Raw genomic sequence first — 22,765 nt, 5'->3', positions numbered from 1 at the left:
AGCACCATTGGCAGGTGTCCCAACTCCTTCACGCTTCGTTTCCCCTGCTTTTTCTAAGGTCAAACCGGGAGCTGTTTCTGTAATGCACGGAGTCGTTGTGGGTTGAGGGTTCGTATTTGATGTTGGAAATGCTCTGCCTCTTCAGTGGTTATTATAGGCCAGTGATTTCATTGCACACCTGGTGCATATGCCTTGTACATTTGACCCTGACACAGTCGTTCATTAAAAGCTTTGAATTAATTTTTAAAGGGGAGTTGGAAGTGGAAGAAGTTCAGAAGGACATCAGTCCTTTATCTCCCTCTGACAAAGGCACAGTTCTGCTTGGACTGATTGCAGGGATTCAAAATGTAATATTCCCAAGAGATAGTAACATAGCACTGTCATACTTTTTAATACCATACTTGTTTTCTTTGGGCTTGTTTTTTTAAATTGCAGCTGAAATTTGTTTCTTTCTGGTGTTAGTGCCCATGATAATAAAATACATTTTCCCCACATTGGTCTCTAAAGCCTGCCATCTAGACCCAGTTTTTCAAAGATCTCTTCTTGGAATGTCGGGCTCCTTGGAAATCACACGTCTGGGCTCCGCCAGATCCTGGGCGGGGTGCCCTGGTCACTGCTGCAGCCTCACACTCAGCGGCCCAGGGCCTCCCTGGGGCTGGCTGGGGCCATCTGCCTGGGATGGCTGGGTGACTGGCGGCTGCAGGTGCAGCCTGCCTGGAACCCTCTGCTGTGGACACACATTTCTTTAGCACGATGCTTCAGAAAGGAATGGAAGGCTGCTTAGGAGGGTCCTGTTGGCAGTTGTCCAGGGGCTGACATAGGCATGTGGGTTTGTGCTTCCTGCCTGCCTCATTGGATAGCAAACGCCTCAACTTCAAAGGCAAGTCCACCGTTTGTGACGTAGGAATCTGTTGCCTGCGTGCTTGCTATAGCCGTAATCACCAGATGCATTCTCCGAGTTATCCTTGTCCACATCACACTTACCACATGCACGCTGTGATTTAGCATGGACCCAGAGAGGCACCCAGGTGCTCGTAAATTTCCCTTTCATAAGCTAGGAACAAACAAGAATTTTGCAATAATGTTTATGGCAGATGAGAGTCTTGGGCATCATCTCGTTTTAAGCACTTCCGTGAAACGGGGGCCCAAGAATCTATTAAGGGACTTGTCCAAGTTAGCTCAGGACTTGTCAAGTTAGTGGGAGGACTCAGATGGAAACTCAGGTCCCCCAACTCCAAGTTTAACATGCAAATGCTGAAGTGATAGAGACCTTCAGAGTGTGGGTCCAAAGAATTGTCTATACAACCGGCTAGATAGTGACTTCTAGAGAAAAATACCTTTGCCCCAAAGATTGCTTTAAACTACTAAGTTGTTAATCCTGTTCTCTGGTAAGTATTTCCTTCTAGTTTACGTGATGGGGAAATGCATCATTTTGTTTTTCCCAAAGAAACATAAAAAGAGAAGTACAATTTTGCATTTGTGATGTGGGTGTGTATTCCTTAGTACCTGCCCGGTTTCCCTAAAGCAGGGAGAACTGTGCCATCCAAGGGGGGAAGGAGGCGGGGAGGTGGTCATGGGCTCTCCTCCCGCCACCGTTAAGCCTGTAAGCTGTGGGTGGGTGCCAACGGTGCTTCCCACCACACTCTCCTCTTTTCCGCTTCTCATCTCTCTCTTCCTCCCTCACACTGGCTTCTTTCCTCCTTCCCCATTTTGGTCCATGCTGCTCAGCCTCTCAGGCCTTGGGTAAAAGTCTCAAATCCCCTCTGCTCTCCATCCCCTCCCACCACTGCCTGTAACCAGCGGCCTCTTCCTGAGGCCTCCTCCCTGGGCATGTCTCCTGTTTATCGCCTCCCTGACCGCCCTCGGCCATGGTGGACAGGCTGACATTCCCTCCCGTCTGTAAAGCTCCCCACTGGCCTGTCTGCGCCCATTCACACCCCCAAACAACCAGGCACAGCCGCTCCCTTGAACGTTTTGGGATCAAGCCCAACTCCCTCACCAGGCCTGTCGAGGCAGCGCGCCCTCTCCAGCACCCGAGATCGCCAGGCCTCTTCCATGTCCAAAACAGACGGATTTCCCTCCCTGTTTCTCTGCTCCAGCCACGCTCCTGGCTGTGTGTATTCTACCCGCAGGCACCCTGCTTGGGGCCCTCGGGGTGTGGTCTTTGATTCTGGCAGATGGACAGCGCTCAAATCTCAGCCCAAGGGCTGTGCAGCCAGGGCAACGGCTGGAGCTCTCCAAGTTCCAGCGGCCACCTGTCGCTGGAGACGGGAACGGCTGCCTTATGTGACTCGGTGAGAATGACATAAGCAAAGGGAGTACACTGCTTCCTCGCTGGGGCTGTGGCCAATCTGCATAAACTTACAGCTCTGGAGGTCCGAAGTCGGGATGGGTCCCCGGGGCTAAAACCAAGGTGTCCCACGGCTGCTTCCTTCTAGAGGTTCCTGGGGGAGAATCCATCCTCACTTTCAGCGTCTAGAGGGGCCACATTCCCTGGCTGGCAGCCCCTTCTCCACCTTCACAGCTGCCATTTCTGGTTCTCTCTCTGCCTTCTTGCACATGTAAGGATAGTATAGACATAATTTGAATAAAATTCTGTTGGTTCGCCCCTGTGAATCTCGTTTCCCCAATAAGAAGGTGGCTGGCCTAGCAGGCAGGGTCCACCACCACGCCTGAATCCCGCGAGGGTTAGCTGCTTCCTGCTCCTTCCTGTCAGCACATCTTCCTCACTCAATGAGTGACATTGCTGCTTTTGGCCTTGAGAACCAAGGAGTTTGCTGAGCAAAGCTGTTGATGATCAGCCAGCGCTGTGCAAAGCGAGAGAGGCCTTTGCCAGGAGAGCACATGAGTACAGGAAGAGAGGTCTTTGAAAGTGACTCCAGTTAAAACACATCACATTACACAGTAAGTATACAAATCAATCTTGGGAAATGAAACTAAAATATAGAAACAAATTTGGTCCATCTCATACTCTATAAAAGTCAGAGTACAAATGCAATTAGGCACTAAATTTTTAGAACAAAGGAAGATGGAAGTAAGAATTTGGGGAGGGAGCCAGGCACGATTTTTCCGAAAACCATGATTTTTAGAATGTTTCTTCTGACCATAAATGGAGATATTTTTGCTAACAAAAAAAAAAAATGTGTGATGGCTTTGTCCATATTCTTAATCATCAGGTTATTCTCTTGGAAGCAGCCATTCTATGACACTCGCAGACGTCTCCTTCTTTTGGCCTACACCCTGACTTGTCAATGCCTCTGCCCTGGGTGGCTCCCAGAAGTTCTCATGAACTCATGAGATCTGACCCTTGGTAGATTTATAATTTCACGTTGGGGGTGATTACAATTCTGTTGGCACTGATCTGTCAGGGTGGCTCCCAGAAGTTCTCATGAACTCATGAGATCTTGACCCTTGGTAGATTTATAATTTCACGTTGCGGGTGATTACAGTTCTGTTGGCACTGATCTGTCCAATTCAGCTAGCCTGATATTTTTTGCTGCATACATTTGAAAAACGTAAACAAGGAGATAGAAGTGTATTTCTCGTGCAAAAGGCGGGAGGAAGGCTGAGTCGTGCTGCTCAGTAGCGCCCACAGACTCACATGACCTGTTTGTGCTCCGCTGTACTGGTGCGTGGCTTTTGTCTTCAAGGCCTCCTCACACGCCTGCCAAGGTGCTGGAGCACCAGACATCACATCTGCACTGTAGCAAGGAAGGTGGAGAAGCAAAGCTCCCCTCCTCCAACTCTCTTCACTCAGTTTCACCTTGTGCTCACATCTTATTGGCTAGAATTTAGTCACATGGCCACCCCTCCTTGCAAGAGAAGCTGGGAATGTAGTGTAGCTGGCTGAGTGCAGTGCAGCTCTGAAATAAACCCAAAGTTCTATTACTAAGGATGGAAGGAGAATTGGGCATCTCTGCTATGGGGAAAAGGTATTTGGGAACAAACCACTTTTTAAAAAAGATATATTTTATTGATTTTTTTACAGAGAGGAAGGGAGAGGGATAGAGAGTTAGAAACATCGATGAGAGAGAAACATCAATCAGCTGCCTCCTGCACACCACCTACTGGGGATGTGCCTGCAACCAAGGTACATGCCCTTGACCGGAATCGAACCTGGGACCCTTCAGTCCGCAGGCCCGATGCTCCATCCACTGAGCCAAGCCGGTTAGGGCCTCTTTTATGAGGTTAATTCCTGTGAATATTTCCAAGCCTGGTGATAGACACTGTAATTAGCCGTGCCTGAGAGTTTTTGCACAACCCACCTCTCAACACGAGTCTTTCCAGCTACACTCACACAATCTGTGCTGTACCTTTTAACGCAATACTTGGTGGAGGGACCAGCCCTCCCCTCCACTTCCCTGGTGTCCCACGCTGGGCCTGTGCAGTCACCTTTCAACCTGCAGCTCCAGCTACACTCACACAATCTGTGCTGTACCTTTTAATGCAATACTTGGTGGAGGGACCAGCCCTCCCCTCCATTCCTTGGTGCCCCACGGTGGGCCTGTGCAGTCACCTTTCAACCTGCAGATGGCAATGAGGGGAGAGCTGCAGCCCTCATCGTTGGGGGCCCAGGCATGGCTGGAGAGGAGCCCGGGCCTCCACTCAGGCCACCTTGCAGTTCTGGGTGCCCATAGCACATGAGAAGCGTGTGTGCACAGTGTAGAGGGACGTGCTGTGGGCAGGTGCAGCGTGCAGCGAACATGGTCACTGGGGTTCAGGGAGGGGACCAAAGTTTTCACATGCCCAAGAGCTTCTGCTCATACCAGAGCCCTGAGCATCCAGAAGAGCATGAGTCAACTCACCTTGGTTACACGTGTTTCAGTTTTGTCCTAACACTGGCTATGAAAAGGAACTTGGAGACCTTGGCTTTCCAGTGGGCTGCATCCACTCCCGAGCTCCCTGCTGGTTTAGGCCCCTCTCCCTGCCCCACCGTGTGTGTCAGGCACAAGGGGATGGTCGTGGAGGAGGAGGGTGCCTGGAGTTGGGAACTGCAGGCCGCACAGGCCCTGCAGAGCTGCTGCCGACTCCAGGTCAGTGACGGGCTGTGCCTCTGCTCATCGAGCCAACGCAGCTCCCGGGCCCTAGGCCAGGGTTTACGCCCTGACCAACTTGTGATGCAGGTGGGGCCGGCTCTATGTTCTGTGTTTGGTGCCTTTATTCACAGAACAAAGGGGAGGACGATTTTCATAGCCCTCCTCTTCTGTCAGGACGTGGAAGGACAAATGGGAATGTCTCTTTCTCCGGGGAGAGTGTGTAGCACGTTTTCTGTGTATTTCTGTTAGCTTTGCTTTTATTCGGGGTTAACCCTCTCTCTTTCCTAGATTACCAGGCAAATTAGCACATGGTTCACAGCCCTCCCCACCCCAAATAAATCTAACACACGAATTAGGATAAATTGTCACCGGGTTTTATGACCCTGTGGTTTCAGTAACCACATTCCCATTAGGTGTGGTTCAGTGAGGAGCAGTGAGCACGGTTTTTCTATTAATAATGTGTTGTTGTTTTCACAACAGTAGAACTCGTTATTAAAGCATGCGACACATAACTATAAACTAAGCACGATTTTGAACAATATGATACACCTTTCTGGGAAGTTGTGATCATGTAAATGTTTATGTGTAATGAGGTTACTTTGCTCAGAGTTGCTCATTGTTTTCCATTCTTTCTTAACCTAATGATCAGTTTCCTAAGCTGGAGTGCACACTTTTTGCATTCATTCTAAGTCTTCTCTTTCGGAGCCAACACCTTCCCGTTTGTGACAAAGCTCTGCGGCCTTTGTTCTCCCTCTAAACCCAGAAAGACGTCACGGGCCTGCTTGCACCCCATGAAGGAGGCAGCAAGCCTCCTCCACCCTCTGGTCAGAGAGGTTTCACCAGCGCGCACCTGGCATGGCCTCCTTTCCTGTGCTGGGCAGTTGGCCAATCCCTGACCCAAAGCAAGAGAAGGAAGTGAAAGCAGGCATGCCAGGGGCCTCTGAATGCTGGCAAAGAGAGGCAATCCCTCCTGACTTCGTAGCTCCGACCTCCAAACCTGGCCTCTTTGTCACTGAACGTTATCTTTGCGACTGTCACACAAGCTGAAATAGCAAACTTGCTCTATTACCTTTCCTGTAATGGGTTTAAGAGTTTTGGTTTTTAAAATCACACCTTTACTAGAACATGACTTTCTAAAATCTCATCTGTGTGCATCTTAGCAAAGCGTTCCCAGCTCCACCCAGTCTAAGAACTCTCATTGCCCTCACGTGGTACCACCCAGCCTGCCTCTTTCACAAACAGCGAGGAGGGAGCTCTGGCCACACATTCGAGTGAAGGTGACAGACGAGGCTGTGCCAAGACCAGTGTATGAAGCTGGCAAATCTGTGGAAGAGCAGCGCCCTGTGTGGGTGGCCCTGGGGGCACCTCTGCCCATCACTCTTCAAATGCCACGCACCCGCTCCCGTCCACGCTCTCCCGGGATGCAGTGTGCCACTGGGAGCCCTTTCTAGCTTCATGACCTCAGTCACACTGCATCACCCCCATGGAGCCTCAGTGTCCTCATCTGTGATAATGGGTTAATACAAAAGACCTTCCTTGGACGTGGTTGTGAGAATCAAACAAAATAATGTAAAAATGTGGAATGTCACCAGCATGCAGTTGACACCCAACATCTAGTGGCTGACGTTGCGTAGTCAGCCGCTTGGTTCCATGAAGGGGGGTAATTAGGGCCAAACTGTTCCATGACTGGCCCAAAGGGGGAGATCAGAGTGGACGTGGTGGGGCTGCTTTAACCAGCCACAGCCTGAAGGGCTTCCCAGCAGGTCCCTGCTGCTCACCGAGGTAGGGCGGGTGGTTCTCGTATTTGACAGTCCCCTGTGCAGTGCAGAAGTCTTTAGCTTGCATTTATGAACAGAAGACTCCTCGCTTATACCCTCCATAACTCACCCAGCACCACTGTGGTTTACAAACACAGTCAAGGCACATCAGTGCCTATGTGTGGATAGTCACACAAGGTCTCCACATGTCTGTGAGGACCCCTACATCCACAAGGGTCTAAGACCTGGCCTTTACTTGCATTATTTCTCGTCCTCTGAGACACTTTGAGTGGCGCCTTCTAAGTCGCCACAAAGGGCATCGCTGTTGCTGGTTACAGAAAGTCTAACCACGTTCACGGTTCTGCAGAAGCCGCCTGGGCTGTCCCCTCTCACTTCCCTCGTGCCTCCAGGCAGGAAGTGGCTTTCTGGGTGGTGCTCGCTCTGCTGGTCCTGTCACTGAGCCATCTGTGGAGAAATTCTCCGCTCTCCTCAGACACCTGCTCCCCGAGAGTCTATTTCTATCTACTGGGGGAGAAAGGCGAGGTCCGATGAACCAACTGGGGACTGTGCTGTGTAGGAAGCCTCATATTGTGCCAGTAAACTGTTGCCCTTTTTCTTTTTCCGCAGGAATACTTTTATCCCAGATACTTAGGTAAGTTTAAATCACTGCTTCCTTTAGTTGTCATAAAAGCATAGTTGGGGGATAGTCGTTACATGTCAGAGAAACAAGGGGTCAAAACCTCATTTACCAAGTTATTCCTGGAGGGAAGATCGCTTAATTATACAGAGAGTTTGAAACTATCCAGAGCATGTAGGTCAAAACACTTGTGTCTTTTGTACCATAATGATCCGTGTTAAATGCCTCAATCCAATGCCATTATTTGCAAACCTCTTTTCTGCTCTGAGTCCAAGTTTAGCTTATTATTTGGGGATATGACCGATTCAGTAATTCTCAGACTTTTTGATCTCAGGACTCTGCATTTCTGACATTACTGACGTTTCTATTTCATTTGAATGACAGGAATGTACAAGCAAACACACTTGGCCACTGAGCAGTGATGTCATTGTGTGAGGGTGGCTCTACTGTACACTGGGGGGAGAGTGAGAGTAAAGGGCAAACGACAACTGAGTCCTAGCAGGACGATGGCATTGACCTGCCCAACCACCCGAAGGGCCCTGGGTTCCCCTGAGAACTGCTCCTTCAACAAATACAGTTTTAAGATGGTCTGGGATGCATATCACTTACAATGAGAGAAATGTATTCCAGGTCTTCCTTGTTAATTTTGTAAAGTCCATGTGGGTAAATGTTCCATTGGCCTTACATTCTCCTAGAGGCACCTTCTCTGGGTCCGTATCTGGCAACAGGCCGAATGGACCGGTGATGCCCTGAAAAGCCCGGGAACCGCCTGCCTCTGGGCGCTCTGTTGGTCTCTGCTGGCCTCGCTCCTGGGTATGCGAGGTTTGTTTCCTGAGGCAAAGGATGACCAGTTATCCCATGAGCCCACCCTTTAGGGGCCATCTGTTGCCGGGCCAGTGTCCCCTTAGGCATGGAGAAGTAGCAGGGACCTGTGGAAGGACCCGATGAATTGGTTCAACACCCATTCTGCACAACTTCAAGCTTCCTGTCATCCCGGGATGCATGTGCTCAAGAGGCCAAGCCTCCCGTCCCCATCCCCATGCCCGTGCGGAATGGCCAGTGTCAGTCTGCATACGCAGCGGTTCTCAACCTGTGGGCCGCGACCCCTTTGGCGGTCGAACGACCCTTTCACAGGGGTCGCCTAAGACCATCCTGCATATCAGATATTTACATTACGATTCATAACAGTAGCAACATTACAGTTATGAAGTAGCAACGAAAATAATTTTATGGTTGGGTCACAACATGAGGAACTGTATTTAAAGGGCCAGAAGGTTGAGAACCACTGGCATACAGCACCTCAGACAGCTTGACCTTCACAGGAAGGTCCATTTGAAATGGAAGTTTAGCTCTCTGACTACGACCAGAAAACTTACTGGATGTTCTTAGTGATTCTTCCGTACACGAGCAGAGGGAGCCCACTGGAGGAGCTGCGGACGGTGTGCACAGTCTGCCCCTCGGTGGAGGCACTTTCATTTGTTAAAGTGTATTAACAAAAGCTAAACTGCGTTATTGCTGGCGGACCGGAGCGCTCAGGTCAGCGTGAAGAGTCTGCTCTCCCAGAGGTCCCAAGAGGCTGTGGTATTGTCTCTAAAGCCTGTTTCGCCTCCTGCCTGAAGAGTGACACGCCACCCGTTTCTCTCTTGCAGCGTGCATTAGTAAACATGGATCTCCGTACTCAAAAAACCCAGACTTTGTTCAATGCGTTCAAAGTAAGTCCGTCTCCTTCCTGTCTTCCTCAAAGCCCCGTGAGTTTGGGTAACTGTAAGCTTTGTTGTGGTTTTGGTGGGGGGGTCTTGAATATTTCCATTATCTGAAGGGGCTATCGCACCTGCCTGAGGTCTCCCTTTTCAATGAACTGTCTTGTTCAAGCAAGTATGTTTTGGTTTTGAATCAGCAAGAAGCGCACAGGGTACGAAACGTACACCTTTCCCGAGGGTGCAAAGAGAAGGCACATCCCTGGCCCTGCCTCCTAGTGAACCTGGGAGTTCTCTTTCCCAGAGGCCACCACGTTACCAGCTCTAAGAATACATGATATGAGCAGTGTCGAGGGTGGCTCCCCCTACACACGATCTGACCCCACTTTTGCCACCAGATACGGTGGATACCTCCCATATCAGTACATACAGAGCTGCCCGCTGTCAACATTGGCCATGGGTGAGGGGCATAATTTAACCAATGTGTATTGGTGGACTTGTTAGCTATTTCCAGTATTTTTTGTTACTATAAACTAAACCAGAATGACATCCTTGTGCCTTTGTCACCTCTCACACATCTAAGTATATCTGCAGAATAAATTCCCAGGAATGGAATTGCAGAATGAAACCTATATTTATTTTTCCTCTTGATGAAGATCTGACCCTAATTACCCCCTCAGCAGGGGGTGAGCAAGAGCGCCCATCCCCCACATCTTCAACAGTCTAATGTATTTTTTAAAACTGTTTTAACTTCTCCAATATAAGTGGTGAAAAATGACACTTTATTTTATATTTTATTCAGTCATTTCCGTTTATGTTTTTCTTACTAATGGGTGAAGCTGACTTTCATGTGTTTAAGGCCTTGTATTTCTTCTGTGAACAATTTGTTCACATTCTTGACCTGTTTCTCTCAATTTATAGGAGCTCTTGATTAGATTTCTGCAAATTTGCCATTTGTACCAAAGGTAGCAACATTTTTTACTTGGGCCATAATGCTTCTTTTTATTATTGTTATTTTAAGTTATCATACGGTAAAAAGGATACTCTTGTTGCATGAATTTTAACCCACTCATAGAACTTGTAACCACCTCCGCTGAGCCTGACTCAGGGCCTTCCTTGGTCTGAGAGTTTCAAAGTACAGCCCGTGGTGTTGGCATGTTTACTGCACCTGTTCTACAGGTGAGGAAAACTGAGCTTCGAAGGGCACAGCCAGGCGCAACGTAGCAGGACTCTCCCTGTACTTGGTGTCAGACCTGCCATTGCCGGGATAGCCTGGAAGGCTGGCCAGACTCTGAGCTGCTCGTAGTACCTGGCTGTCAGGGGCTCAGGGGGTGGGAGGGCCGTGTGACCCAGAATCCCTTCTCCCCCTGGGAAGAAGCACCCGTTAACTCAGAGGGGCCAAAACCCATGGCCATGCATGGAGGGAGACCTGGAGCAAGCCCCTCCCCTCAGGGTCAAGCCATGACATCAGCCTCCCCAGGGTCATCCACGACCTCATGGGGCCTGAGGCAGACGTGGGAGCAGGTCAGCTTTGTGTCATTTTGGCTTGTTGTTTTTAGTTAGCACCTTTCTGTCCATTTGTTACACCAATTTCTTATTTTATAATAATGTACTCAAATTCATTAGGCTGTTTTAGTTCCTGGGTTTTAAATTGCCCATTTTTTGAGGTTATAACAAAAGTTATCTAAGTTTTATGTTTAACTGTATGATCCGCCTGGAATTTCTCCTGAGGGAGGGGTCTGGATGTGTTCATATTTTCCCAGATAGCAGCCCCCTTGGTCCAACACCATTTATGTAAAAGCGCTGGGGTTTCGCTCAGAGAAGGGCCACCACAGTCCTGGGCTACCTTGTTCCTATGTGAGAGATTTCATGGCGTTAAAGTGACTTAAATTGTTTGAACAACAAAGATGATTTCTTAATGGGATTGAGACTTTCTCTCCTCCTGGGTGGCGGGCAGCCTGGGAAATGAGGAAGGAGGGAGAATCTCAGAGCTGTTTCCTGAACTGATGCTTAGAGGGGAAATCTCGTGCAGCTGCTGCTTATGCCAGAAGTTTTAAATGCAGTTCCTAGAGACTTAGGAAGCTGCCTCCATGCCTGGTCTCTCTGGCCAGCTCGTCCCCACTGGGCAAGCCTCTCACCCTTCCCTCTCTGTGGACCTAGTACCTCCTCCTTGGGCATGGGCCAGGGCACCGGGCTTCTCCGATGGCTCCTGGGCATGACAGGAGTCTCTGAAGCCTGAGGCCCTGCACAAATGCACCGGCTGTCCTTACGGAGGGACACTGTAAAGACTGCAGGGAGTTGGGGTGTCATTCAGGGAAATACGCACACCCTGTCTTGTGAGCCCCAAAGATGTGCCTTCTAGGCATGAATGCACATGGGGTCAATTCAGGCAACTTTGCACTGTTTTTATTGCCGGAGGATTGAGCGGGTAGAATTTCTCCGTCACTAGTGGGAATGGGGTGCTTGCGATATATTGAGCAAAGGAATTTTCTAAGACTTGCAGGGGAGAATGAGTGGTTTTTATTTGTGTAGAGTTACATCCTTCCGTTTGCAAAGTCTCGAGTCCCTTAATCCAGTCCTGGAAAAGGTGTAGCTGGGGCTCTAGCAGAGCCAAAAGCAAAGCCAGTGTCCAGAGTTTCCATTCCACGGTGGAGCTGAGTCCAACGTCGCATCGGGCTAATTGCCGTCTATAATCCACTGTGTGGGTCCTACGTGGTTGTGAGCGACATGGGTGATGTAGGGGGGCATGCCCCCTGAAACAGGAGTTCCAAGAGAGAAAAGAGGGAACTTCCTTTGCTCTGGAGTGAAGTTTCTCAGATTTCACGCCCTTGCAGTGATGAACATCCCATACATAAACAGATCTTGTGCTATAGAATACATCATGCCTGTTCTGACCACTGACTCACTCCCAGGTGTGACCGACAGGTAAGCATCTTCCCATGTCACCCAGACCTTACTGGGCATGCATCTATTGTCTAGTCCCTCCAACGATCTACAGGGAGCAGACTTGGAGAATCTTAACTACAGCTTCCTGGCAAAGCTGTATAAATGGCATGCCTATATTATGTAGTCTCCCCTTTGCTCCTTTCTTGTTAAATAATAACCAGGTTATTATAACAGTACTAGAGGCCTGATGCATGAAATTCGTGCAAGAGTAGGCCTTCCTTCCCCCGGCTGCCAGCACCGGCTTCCCTCTGGCACCCGGGACCCGGGCTTCCCTCGCAGCCCTGGCTTCGTCAGGAAGGTCGTCCAGAAGGACATACAAAAGGACGTCTGGTCTAATTAGCATATTATGCTTTTATTATTATAGATAATTTTCATCTGTTTCTTCCTGAAAATAGTCCTATGTGGTGATGATGGGCAGTTTATGGCTGAGTGCTTTGATTATCAATTATTGTTAAAATTAAAGCAAATGGCCTCAAAGTGTTCATCCCAGACAAGCCCCAGGCCTGGGGCAGACTTTCCCACTGACAGTTCCGCCTTCCCTGCTCACAGATTCCCTCAGCACGTTGGTGTGCCTCCAGCGGGAGGGCCTGCGGTCGGTTTCTGAGGCCTGGGTTTCTCTGCTTTGCCCAGGCCGGGCTGGAGGAGATCCAGGCCTGATTCTCCTCGTGAGGGAGGATCCCTTTGCCCTTTCTCTTCGGTCAGAACAGTGGGCCTCCCCACGGAAGCATGCTGTCCAGGCTATAGCTTGTCATTATCTTCCAATTTGGGTGGAGTAAAAAGCACCTGAGGAAGCGGTCCTGTTGGATCTCAGATGTTTCACATTCCAGGCCACAGCAACAAAGGAGCTCCTTCCTTCCTCTCCTTCAACACAGCTGTCTCAAGGCCAAGATAAGCCCATTATCTCCTAAACAGCTCCTTCCATTCAGAGGCCTGACGTCAGGGCACAGATCACCTGTCAACTCAGAAACCCTCTGCAGGCTTGCTGCGGGGGAGAGGGAGGGGCGTCAGGGATGGGGACTTAAGTGGATGCATTTGGGCCTGCAGAGGTTTGTCTCGATCCCAAAGAGGTTTTCTGGGCACCTGCTGAGTGTCAGGCTCTCAGATGCTCATTCCTCCTTCCTTTTGTCCTGGGGATAAACTTTGTTTTTGTTTTTCTTTTTTTATTGAATTCATTGAGGTGGCATTAGTTAATAAAGTAATATAGGTTTCAGGTGTATAATTCTATGATATATCATCTGTATATCGTATGGCGTGTTCACCACCCCAAGTCAAGTCTCCTTCCATCACTATTAATCCCCTATACATTCTTCTACCTTCTTCCACCCCCTTTCCCTCTAGTAATCACCATACTGTTGTCTCTGTCTATGAGTTGTTGTTTCTTTTGCTTAACCCCTTCAACTTTTTCACCCAGCCCCCACCCCCCTCTGATAGCTATCAGTCTGTTCTCTGTATCTATGAGTCTGGTTTACTTTGTTAATTAATTTTGTTCACTATATTCCACAAGTAAGTGAAATACTTGTTTTTCTCTGACTGGCTTATTTCACTTAGCATAATACTCTCCAGGACCATCCATGCAGTCACAAAACATAAAGTTTCCTTTTTTACGGCTGAGTAGTATTCACTCATCTACTGATGGGCATTTGGGCTGCTTCCAGATCTTGGCTACTGTAAATAACACTGCAATGAACATAGGAGTGTATATATTTTTTCAAATTAGTGTTTCAGGTTTCTTCAGATATATTCCCAGAAGTGGAATCACTGGGTCATAAGGCAGTTCCATTTTTAATTTTTTGAGGGAACTCCATACTGCTTTTCATAGTGGCTGCCCCAATCTTCATTCCCACCAACAGTGCGTGAGGGTTTCCTTTTCTCCACATCCTCTCCGACACTTGTTGTTTGCTGATTTATTGATGATAGCCATTCAGACAGGCGTGAGGTGATATCTCATTGTGGTTTTCATTTGCATCTCTCTGATGATTAGTGATGTTGAGCATCTTTTCATATGTCTATTAGCCTTCTGTATGTCCTCTTTGGAGAAGTGTGTATTCAAGTTCTTTGCCCATTTCTTTTTTCTTTCTTTCTTTTTTCTTTGCCCATTTCTTAATTGGATTGTTTGTTTTTTTGGTGTTGAATTTTATAAGTTCTTTATAAATTTTGGATGTTAACCGCATATCAGATTTATCATTGGCAAATATGTGCTCCTATTCAGTGGGTTGTCTTTTCATTTTGTTGATGGTTTCCTTTGCTGTACAAAAACTTTTTAGGTTGATGTAGTCCCATTTCTTCTTTGATTTCTATGGTTTTGAGTCTAACATTTACATCTTTAATCCATTTTGAGTTTATTCTTGTGTATGGTGTAAGAAGGTGGTCTGGTTATTGGGGGGGGGGCGCGCACGTATCTGTTCAATTTTTCCAACATCATTTATTGAATAGACTACCTTTATCCCATTACATGTTCTTGCTTCCTTTGTCAAATATTAATTGACTATAAAGGCATAGGTTTATTTCTGTTCCATTTTTCTATATGTCTGTTTTTATGCCATTGCCATGATGTTTTGATTTCTCTGTCCATGTAGTATAGTTTGATATCAGGTATCATAATTCCTCCAACTTTGTTCTTCTTTCTCAAGATTGCTGTGGCTATTCTGGGTCTTTTGTGATTCCATATAAATTTTTGGAATATTTGTTCTAGATCAGTGAAGTATACCATTGATATCTTGATAGGGATTGTGTTAAATCTATAGATTGGTTTGGATTATATGGACATTTTAATGATGTTAATTCTTCCTATCCATGAACATGGTATAGGCTTCCACTTACTTATATCTTCTTAACTTTCTTTCTTCAGTGTCTTATAATTTTCTGAGTATAGGTCTTTTACATCCTTGGTTAAATATATTCCTAGGTATTTTGTCTGTTTTGAAACAATTATGAATGGGATTGTTTTCCTAGTTTCCTTTTCTGATAGTTCATTATCCTATATAATAAAGAGGTAATATGCAAATTGACCATCATGCCCTCGCACAAGATGGCTGCCCATGTGGTCAAAGATGGCTGCCACAAGATGGCTGACAGGGGAGGGTAATTGTGGGTGATCAGGCCAGCAGGGGAGGGCAGTTGGGGGCAACTGAGCCTACAGGGGAGAGAGGGAAGTTGGGGGGGACCAGGCTGACAGGGGAGGGCAGTTGGGGGCAATTGGGCTGGCAGGGAAGCAGTTAGGCGTCGATCAGGCTGGCAGAGGAGTGGTTAGGGGGTGATCAGGCTGGCAGGCAGAAGCGGTTAAGGGCAACCAGGCAGGCAGGCAGGCGAGCGGTTGGGAGCCAGCAGTCCCGGATTGTGAGAGGGTTGGCCTGTGGGATCGGGCCTAAACCGGCAGTCAGACATCCCCCGAGGGGTCCCAGATTGGAGAGGGTACAGGCTGGGCTGAGGGACACCCCTCCCCCAGTGCATGCATTTCGTGCACCAGGTCTCTAGTTGGTGTATAAACATGCAACAGGTTTCTGGATATTTAATTTGTATCCTACTACTTTATTGAATTCATTTGTCAGTTCTAGTCATTTTTTGGTGGAATCTTTAGGGCTCTCTATATACTCTATCATGTCATCTGCAAAAATGAAAGCTTTACTTCTTCCTTTCCAATTTCAATCCCTTTTTTTCTTCTTCTTGTCTGATTACTGTGGTTAGGACTTCTACTATGATGTTGAATAAGCATGGTGAAAGCAGACATTCCTGTCTTGTTACCAATCTTAAGAGAAGCACTTGTAGTGTTTGCCCATTGAGTATGATGTTGGCTGTGGGTTTTTCATATATTGCTTTTATTATGTTGAAGTATGTTCCATCTCTTCCCATTTTTTGAGGGTTTTTATCAAAAATGGGTGCTGGATTTTATCAAATGCTTGGTCTGCATCTATTGATATGATAATTTGCTTTTTATCTTTCATTTTATGTGGTGTATCACTTTTATTGATATACGGGTATTGTACCAACCTTGCATCCCCAGAATAAATCCCACTTGATCATGGTATAGGATCTTTTTAATGTATTGCTGGATCTGGTTTGCAAATATTTTTTTGAGGATTTTAGCATATATGTTCAGCAGATTGGCCTATAATTTTCTTTCTTGTAGTGTCTTTATTTGGTTTTGTAAATAGGATAATTCTAGTCTTGTAAAATGAGCTTGGGAGTCTTCCTTCTTCTTAATTTTTTATAATAGTTTGAGAAGGATACGTTTTAGTTCTTTGAATGTTTGGTAAAATTCACCTGTGAAGCCATGTGGTCCAGGACTTTTGTTTTGGGGAAGTTTTTTAATTTTTTATTACTGCTTCAATTTCACTAGCTGCAATCTATCTATTCAGATTCTCTGAATCTTCCTGATTCAGTTTTGGAAGATTGGATATTTCTAGGAATTTATTCATTTCTTCCAGATTGTCCAATTTGTTGGCATACAGTTGTTTGTAATATTTTCTTGCAATCTTTTGTATTTCTTTGGTGTCAGTTGTTACTTCTCCTCGTTCATTTCTGATTTTATGTGGGTTCTCTCTCTTCTTGATGGGTCTGGTTAACCGTTAAAGGTTTGTCAATCTTGTTTATCTTTCCAAAGAAACAGTTCTTGGTTTTATTGGTCTTTTATATTGTTTTTGCTAGATTTTATTTCTGCTCTGATTGTTATTATTTCCTTCCTTCACTGCACATTTTTTGGCGAGGGCAGGGAACCGTAATGCCTTCTACCAGTAAGCAAGTAGAAACTGGGTCCAGCGATCAGAGGAATTTAGTCATGGAATAGTGGGTCACCCACAGCTGCCTCAGATCCTCCCGAGGTCAGCCCTGAGGTCCCACATGCTGCATGGATGCCTTTCCAGGCTGCTGCACTCGCTGTAACAAAAGTTATACTCTGGGGGCAGAAAGGATGGGGAGGGTGAGGTCGAGTCTAGCCCAAGGACTAGAGAGATGAAGGGACATATCTTGGCAGGAAGGGGCTCTGAGGGATTTTATTCTGGGATGGGTGTTGTGTAGGAATCTCCTAGAAAACCCCACCCCAGTAGAAGTTGGTGTTGGCCTCTCAACCCTGGGGACTGTGTGAGTTGTTTTTTAAGGAGGGTTTAGGCATTTTAGGCAAATTCTAGACAAAGTTAACCAGCTCTTCACGTCAAAGGTACATGTGTGTACCTTTAACTTTAAATCTTTAACCAATATGTCAAGTGGAGACCCACACCACCTCCTTGACCCTTTTCTCCTGTGGGGGCCCATCTGGGCTTTGGATTGAGTGTTGTGGGAGGCGTCAGGTGAACCAGCTGCTCCGCCTGGGCTCAGGTGTTGGCCAGGCCGGTATGTCGCCAACCTCCAGTCTCTGACCCTCCTGCCATCAGAGCCCCTTCCTGTCAGGACGAAGTCAGGAAAGCAGACGTGTCCCTTCATCTCCCTAGTCCTGGAGCTGGACTTGACCTCACAGTCTCGTCCCTTCTGTCCCCAGAGCATAACCCTCTTTACAGCGAGTGCAGCAGCCTGGAAAGGCATCCATGCAGCATGTGGGACCTCAGGGCTGACCTCGGGAGGATCTGAGGCAGCTGTGGGTGACCCACTATTCCATGACCAAATTCCTGTGATCACTGGACCCAGTTCCTACTTGCTTACCGGGAGAAGGGGTTTACAGCTCCCTGCCAAAAACAACTGCAGTGCCTCACAAATACTGGGAGACATGATCGGTCTACACTCGCGAGTGTTTTGTGTTGGTTGTGACCATGCAAAACAAGCCCACTTTGAGGTGTGCCATGGGGAGGTCACAAGAAAGATACAATGAGAGACTTGGGTTCCAGTTTTTAGACAAGGTTATGCAGATTCCCCGAGGATCGGGGTGCACAGACCAGGTGGGCAGCCGAGAACATAAAGCACAGCGACGGGGGCCCACACCGGGTCCTACAAGGAACGCAGAGACCACTGCCATCCTGTGCTGGTGGCAGGGGAGCACGTCTACCAGGACTCATTGTGTGACAAGAGCAAGCCCTGCGGTGGGAACGCTGTCCCCAAATTTGGAGTCAGACTGGAAACATCAGTCATTTTAAGAACGAAGTGATCAACTGTACGTGACACCTGGTGCTTTCAGCTTGGGCCTGTTCCCAGGGGCCAGGCAGTGGAATGTGTGGTGTCTGCAGATCTGGACAGGGTGGGGGCAGAGAGGAAAAGCTGAAGAACCATTGAATCCTAGGTGCCCGGGGGTCAGAGGATCCTCTACTCACCTGCCACATTACCTAAGCTGGGCTATTCACTTTGTACATGAAAAAGGTGATAATACCTGATTCACGTGCTGTCGATGGGTGTGTGGCCCTTGGAAACCACACAGGTGACATGGTGTGAATGACAGTGGGTGCTGAGTGTCAGAGAGGGTATCAGTGTAGCCGTTCTTAGCCGCGCACCTGGGTGGCACGCCCCTGGTGTCACCTGCCCTGCTGCTGCCTGGTGTGCCACCTGCCTGGGCCTGGGGGTTGTGACAGGCAATTGGCCTGGGTGACCACATCTCCAGGGCTGCTGGGGAAATGTACCCAGCTGCCCTTAACTAAAAACAAAACCGAGAAGCCGACTTTGCTGTCGGTTGTCAATGCAGCTAAAATCCACTCACCGGGGGCACTGATGAGTTTCCAGGGGGCAGTCTGGGTGCCTTGCCCATCTGACTGAACGAGACAGCCTCCGCCCTCAGCTTGGGCTTCAGCCACGAACCCCGTGCTGTTCGGGGCCTGGATAAGAACTGGAGGAGAGAGAAATAGGAAACCAGCAGAGAGTCACCGGGAGATGTTTGATGTCTGTAGACTCATGAGGGAAAGACAGTCAGTAGATTCTGCGAGGAGCAAAGGCGAAAGCAGCTTTACATGAGGGAAGAGAAAGGGCCTTTCACGAACAGACGGTCACGTGGCGCGTTCTGTCTGAGCTGGATGGGACATGCTGCCGGAGGCCAGTGTGGACACAGCCTGGGCTGGGCTGAGTCAGGACACACCTGCTCTCGATGAGAGTCTCTGGGAAACCTCAACAGGTGAGCAGCGGTGGATGCAGGGCCTGCTGCTCCTAGGACCTGCCTGTGTTCCTCCACCGGCTGCGCCTGGCCAGCTCCGGGTTCCTCCACCTCCAGAAACGGCCCAGCCATCGTGTTGTCTGTAGGCATGAGCCTTCTTCAGGCCAGTGGAGTCCGGCCTCTCCACGGTGTCCTGATTGAGTGCTGATGGCAGAGAAAGGGCCGGAAAGACTTGTCTCTCCCGGCCAGGCCCACATTGGTGTGGCCAGGAGCCTCGTGGGAGGATTCTTGGAGCTCTGGGTGCAATCATAGCTTCCCCAGGACTCTGATCTCCACTGCTTGAAGCGTGGGAGCGTGTAATCGCCACGCGGACAGGGTAAGTGCCCGGCCGGCCTAGGTCGTGGGAGCTTCAGCCGTGTTCGTGAGAAGCTCCTCCTCGCGTGGAGACCCCTCGGGAGGCACCCCACTGGGACAGTCTCTTAGCCGCGGTCCCTAAAACAGGCGGAAATGATGCTGGTGATTGACATGCTATTATCCCAGGCAGAGGGCTTCCCAAGCGAGTAGGTCGGGCACGTCGGCCTGGGCACTGCCACCCCGGGGCACTGTGGGAGCAGCCAGTGCAGCCTGGGCCTGGGGCAGTCCCCATCCTGGGCAGGCAGACTTCTAGGGGAAATGGGGTGGGGCTCCCACAGAGGCCAAGCCCAGTGGAGAGAATGTTGGCGAAGGTGGATGGGCTCATGGTGTGAGTGGGCAGGGGGCCTGGCCTGAGAGGGTGGAGATGTGCACTGGGGATGTCTGCCTGGAGGGCCCTTGGGTCAGCCAGGGCTCTGTTGACCTGCTCCCTGGGAGGTCCGAGCTCACGGGGCTCACTCCCTCCTCCCTTGCTCCCTGCGGGGCCAAGACCCCAACACCCTGGCCCTGTGTGTGGGTGGCCACTCCCTCCTGGAACCAGCCAGGGGCCTGGCCAGCCTGTTCTGTGACCCTAGTTCTGCCCAGAGGTGGGGTTCTATGTGGCCGGCCTGGGCCAGTGGAGAGGACACTGGTGCCCAGGACCTGCCTCAGAGTGCTCCTGCCAAAGGCCAGTGTGCCCCAGGGTCCAACAAGAGGCTGTGCTCCTGCCCACCATGACTGCCCGCCACGCCCCCCCCCACCCCGCCCAGCTGGCCCCTGCCTCAGAGTGCTCCTGCCAAAGGCCAGTGTGCCCACCATGACTGTCCCCCTCCCCCCGCCCCACCCAGCTGGCTGGGAGCAGCTCAGGACAGTTTCCTCCTTCCTTTCATCCCAGACCTGCCTGACCAGTGCTCTCCAAACCCCTGCAGTAAGGAGGGGACCCAAGTGTGCCAAGACCTCATGGGCAACTTCTTCTGCCAGTGCAAAGCCGGCTGGGCGGGACGGCTCTGCGACAAAGGTAAGGCCACCGCAGCCGCGGGACAAGGGATGAGGTGTGGGCATTGGGACCTCCCTGCAGGGCCCCTCCCTCTTTTCCTCTCCCTGCCCCAACCACCCTGCCCCACGTGGGGACACGGCCATGCTGGTCCGTTCTGGCTGAGACAGGAGTGGGAGGCATGGAAGTGCCTGCAGGCTGTCCTAGGATCCAGGCCCCACACTGGCCAGCCTCCACTCAGCTCCCGGGAGAAGAGGGAGAAGATGGGTGGGCAGGGCATCCCCGGCCCCTCACGAGAGTCATCCCAGAGTGAGAATGCTTACACAGTGCTGGAGGCCCTGTTTGCCTCTTGGGACAGGGGCGCTGTCCAGCTGGAGAGGCCATTGGTCAGCTCCTGAGAGAGCTGGGGAGGAGCAGAGGGATTCCTCTCCGAGAGCAGGGCTGGAGCACGGGACGGGGCCACCGCGGGCAGTAAGACCCCCGCACGGGAGCCTAGCGGCTGCCCACTTAGCCTCAAACCCCAGTGATTAAACGAGACGAGAGTAGTTTCTTCTCCCTCGAGTCTGCAGTTGTACAGTGTCAGCAAAGAAGCTGCAACCCCGCCCTCCCCCCACCCCAGATCTCAGGTGGGCCCTTCACTGTGGTGGAGAGCCGGGCCTCCCCTCAGGGCCTCCTGGTGTTTCCTCCTGGGGCCGCTGAGCAGAACCGGAGGCCCTGCCCACAGGTGGTCCGTGAGGACTCAGCTCAGCCTGTGTGGGGCTTGGCCAGACTGCGTTTGGGCCTTGGCCATATCCACCCTCGGGCACTTTAGCCTTCTACCCTCGTCCCATGCACACTCGGATGGTCATGGAGCTGGCACTGGACTGTCACCACCCACAGCACAGGAGAGCTCCCTATGCCCTCCCGCCCGTGGCCTGGGGGTGGGTGCAGTGGAGAGAGACGTGCAGACACTGCCACGTGCTCGAGGCGGATGTGTGTCACCTCTGGGCTCTCCCTAGTCCCTCTGTGTCCTGTGTGTGCCCAGATGTCAACGAATGCAGCCAGAAGAACGGGGGGTGCAACCAAATATGCTACAACAAGCCAGGCAGCTTCCACTGCGCCTGCTACAGCGGCTACGAGCTCTCCCGGGACAGCCGGAGCTGCCAAGGTAAGGCCTGGGCCCGACCCGAGGCTTTCCCGGCCTCTCTCCTCCTCTCCCCCGCCCTCCTCGCGGCTCCTCCCCTCTCCCACTTTTGCAATTGCCAAGTTGCTGAAGTTGGCAGTCACGTTGGCTCCTCTGCAAGAGGCTTTGGCAGTGGCTGCTTCTTTGGTTCTGGAAGGGAGGGCAGGAGGGAGGAGGGTTTCTGCAGAAGGAGCACATGCCCGGGCATGCCGGCAGCCCGAGGGAGCTGCCCATCACCATCTCAGCAGCACCACAGACGGGATGATTCACTGTGTCTATGGAGATCCCTGTCCCGGAGGGAGTGTGGCTGCTGGGCCTCCTTCCAGTGCCACGGAGCCTGCAGGCTTTTCTGTGCAGCTAAGCGCCCAGGACATCGCAGGGGCCGTGGGCAGGGAGCCCCAGTGCTAGGGTCTCACTCCCTGAACACACCCCGCTCCCATCCCCAGGGCCCGCTCCCCGCCCAGTTGCCAGCATTCCTCCTAGAAAGGCCCCCGCTGGCAGAGTAAAGCAGGAAGGAGCTCAGCAGCCCACTCCCCCTTCTGCTTCCAGTCTAGTCTGGGGCTCCCGGAGGCCCAGCACCCTGAGCCGACCCGCGAAGGACACTGCAAACTGTGGCCCATCCCCTCTGCTCCTGCGCAGCCCATGGTGTTGCCTGGTCAGAGCCACCACGAGCCACACAGCAGCCGCACCCCACTTTTCCGGGGGAGGCTTCTCCCTCTCTCCCCCCTTCCGATCCCAATGTGCTAGCGTCAGGCTGAGGGCCCAACGCAGGCTTGGCACCACGGGGCGCATCTCTGAATCAGGACCAGGGCAGAGCTCCCGGTGTGGAAAACAGCTTCCACTTTTGTCCACATCAGTGGCCCCCATTCCTGCATCCATACGACAGTTCTCACCTGCGTCCACAGAGTAACCCATTGCCCTTCCCATCTGCCTCCTCGACCTGAGACCAGCAGCCTCCATCAGGGCTGACAGCCAGGCGCTAAGCCCAGCCCCGGCTCAGCCATGCACTCTGCAGGCATGTCCTTGTCTCCAAGAGCAACCGAGGACACTGCGTTGCTGGGCAGAAGCGTTTTACACAGCGCCCAGTGGTCCCCCAATCCTGAGGACCTGTCTGCAGACCAGAAGCTCTTGAACTTGGTTTGCATC

At 50.5% G+C, this 22,765-nt stretch overlaps 1 protein-coding gene across 1 annotated transcript in view; it reads left to right on the top strand.

Annotated features, from left to right (window-relative positions):
- The window catches only part of GAS6 (growth arrest-specific 6), a gene marked incomplete at its 5' end in the record, with an annotated part of 46,240 nt that overhangs the window by 5,999 nt on the left and 17,476 nt on the right, over positions 1-22,765 (top strand). The window contains 4 exons of the mRNA XM_005877688.2: positions 7,421-7,445; positions 9,080-9,142; positions 20,359-20,481; positions 21,482-21,604. Coding sequence (XP_005877750.1) covers positions 7,421-7,445; positions 9,080-9,142; positions 20,359-20,481; positions 21,482-21,604 — 334 coding nt within the window. The remainder of the gene's footprint in view (positions 1-7,420; positions 7,446-9,079; positions 9,143-20,358; positions 20,482-21,481; positions 21,605-22,765) is intronic.

The sequence above is a fragment of the Myotis brandtii genome, unplaced genomic scaffold (genome assembly GCF_000412655.1).
Source record: "Myotis brandtii unplaced genomic scaffold, ASM41265v1 scaffold528, whole genome shotgun sequence".
Lineage (NCBI taxonomy): Eukaryota > Metazoa > Chordata > Mammalia > Chiroptera > Vespertilionidae > Myotis > Myotis brandtii.
The sequence above is the reverse complement of the archived record's forward strand: the minus strand, read 5'-3'. Positions and strand labels throughout refer to the sequence as shown.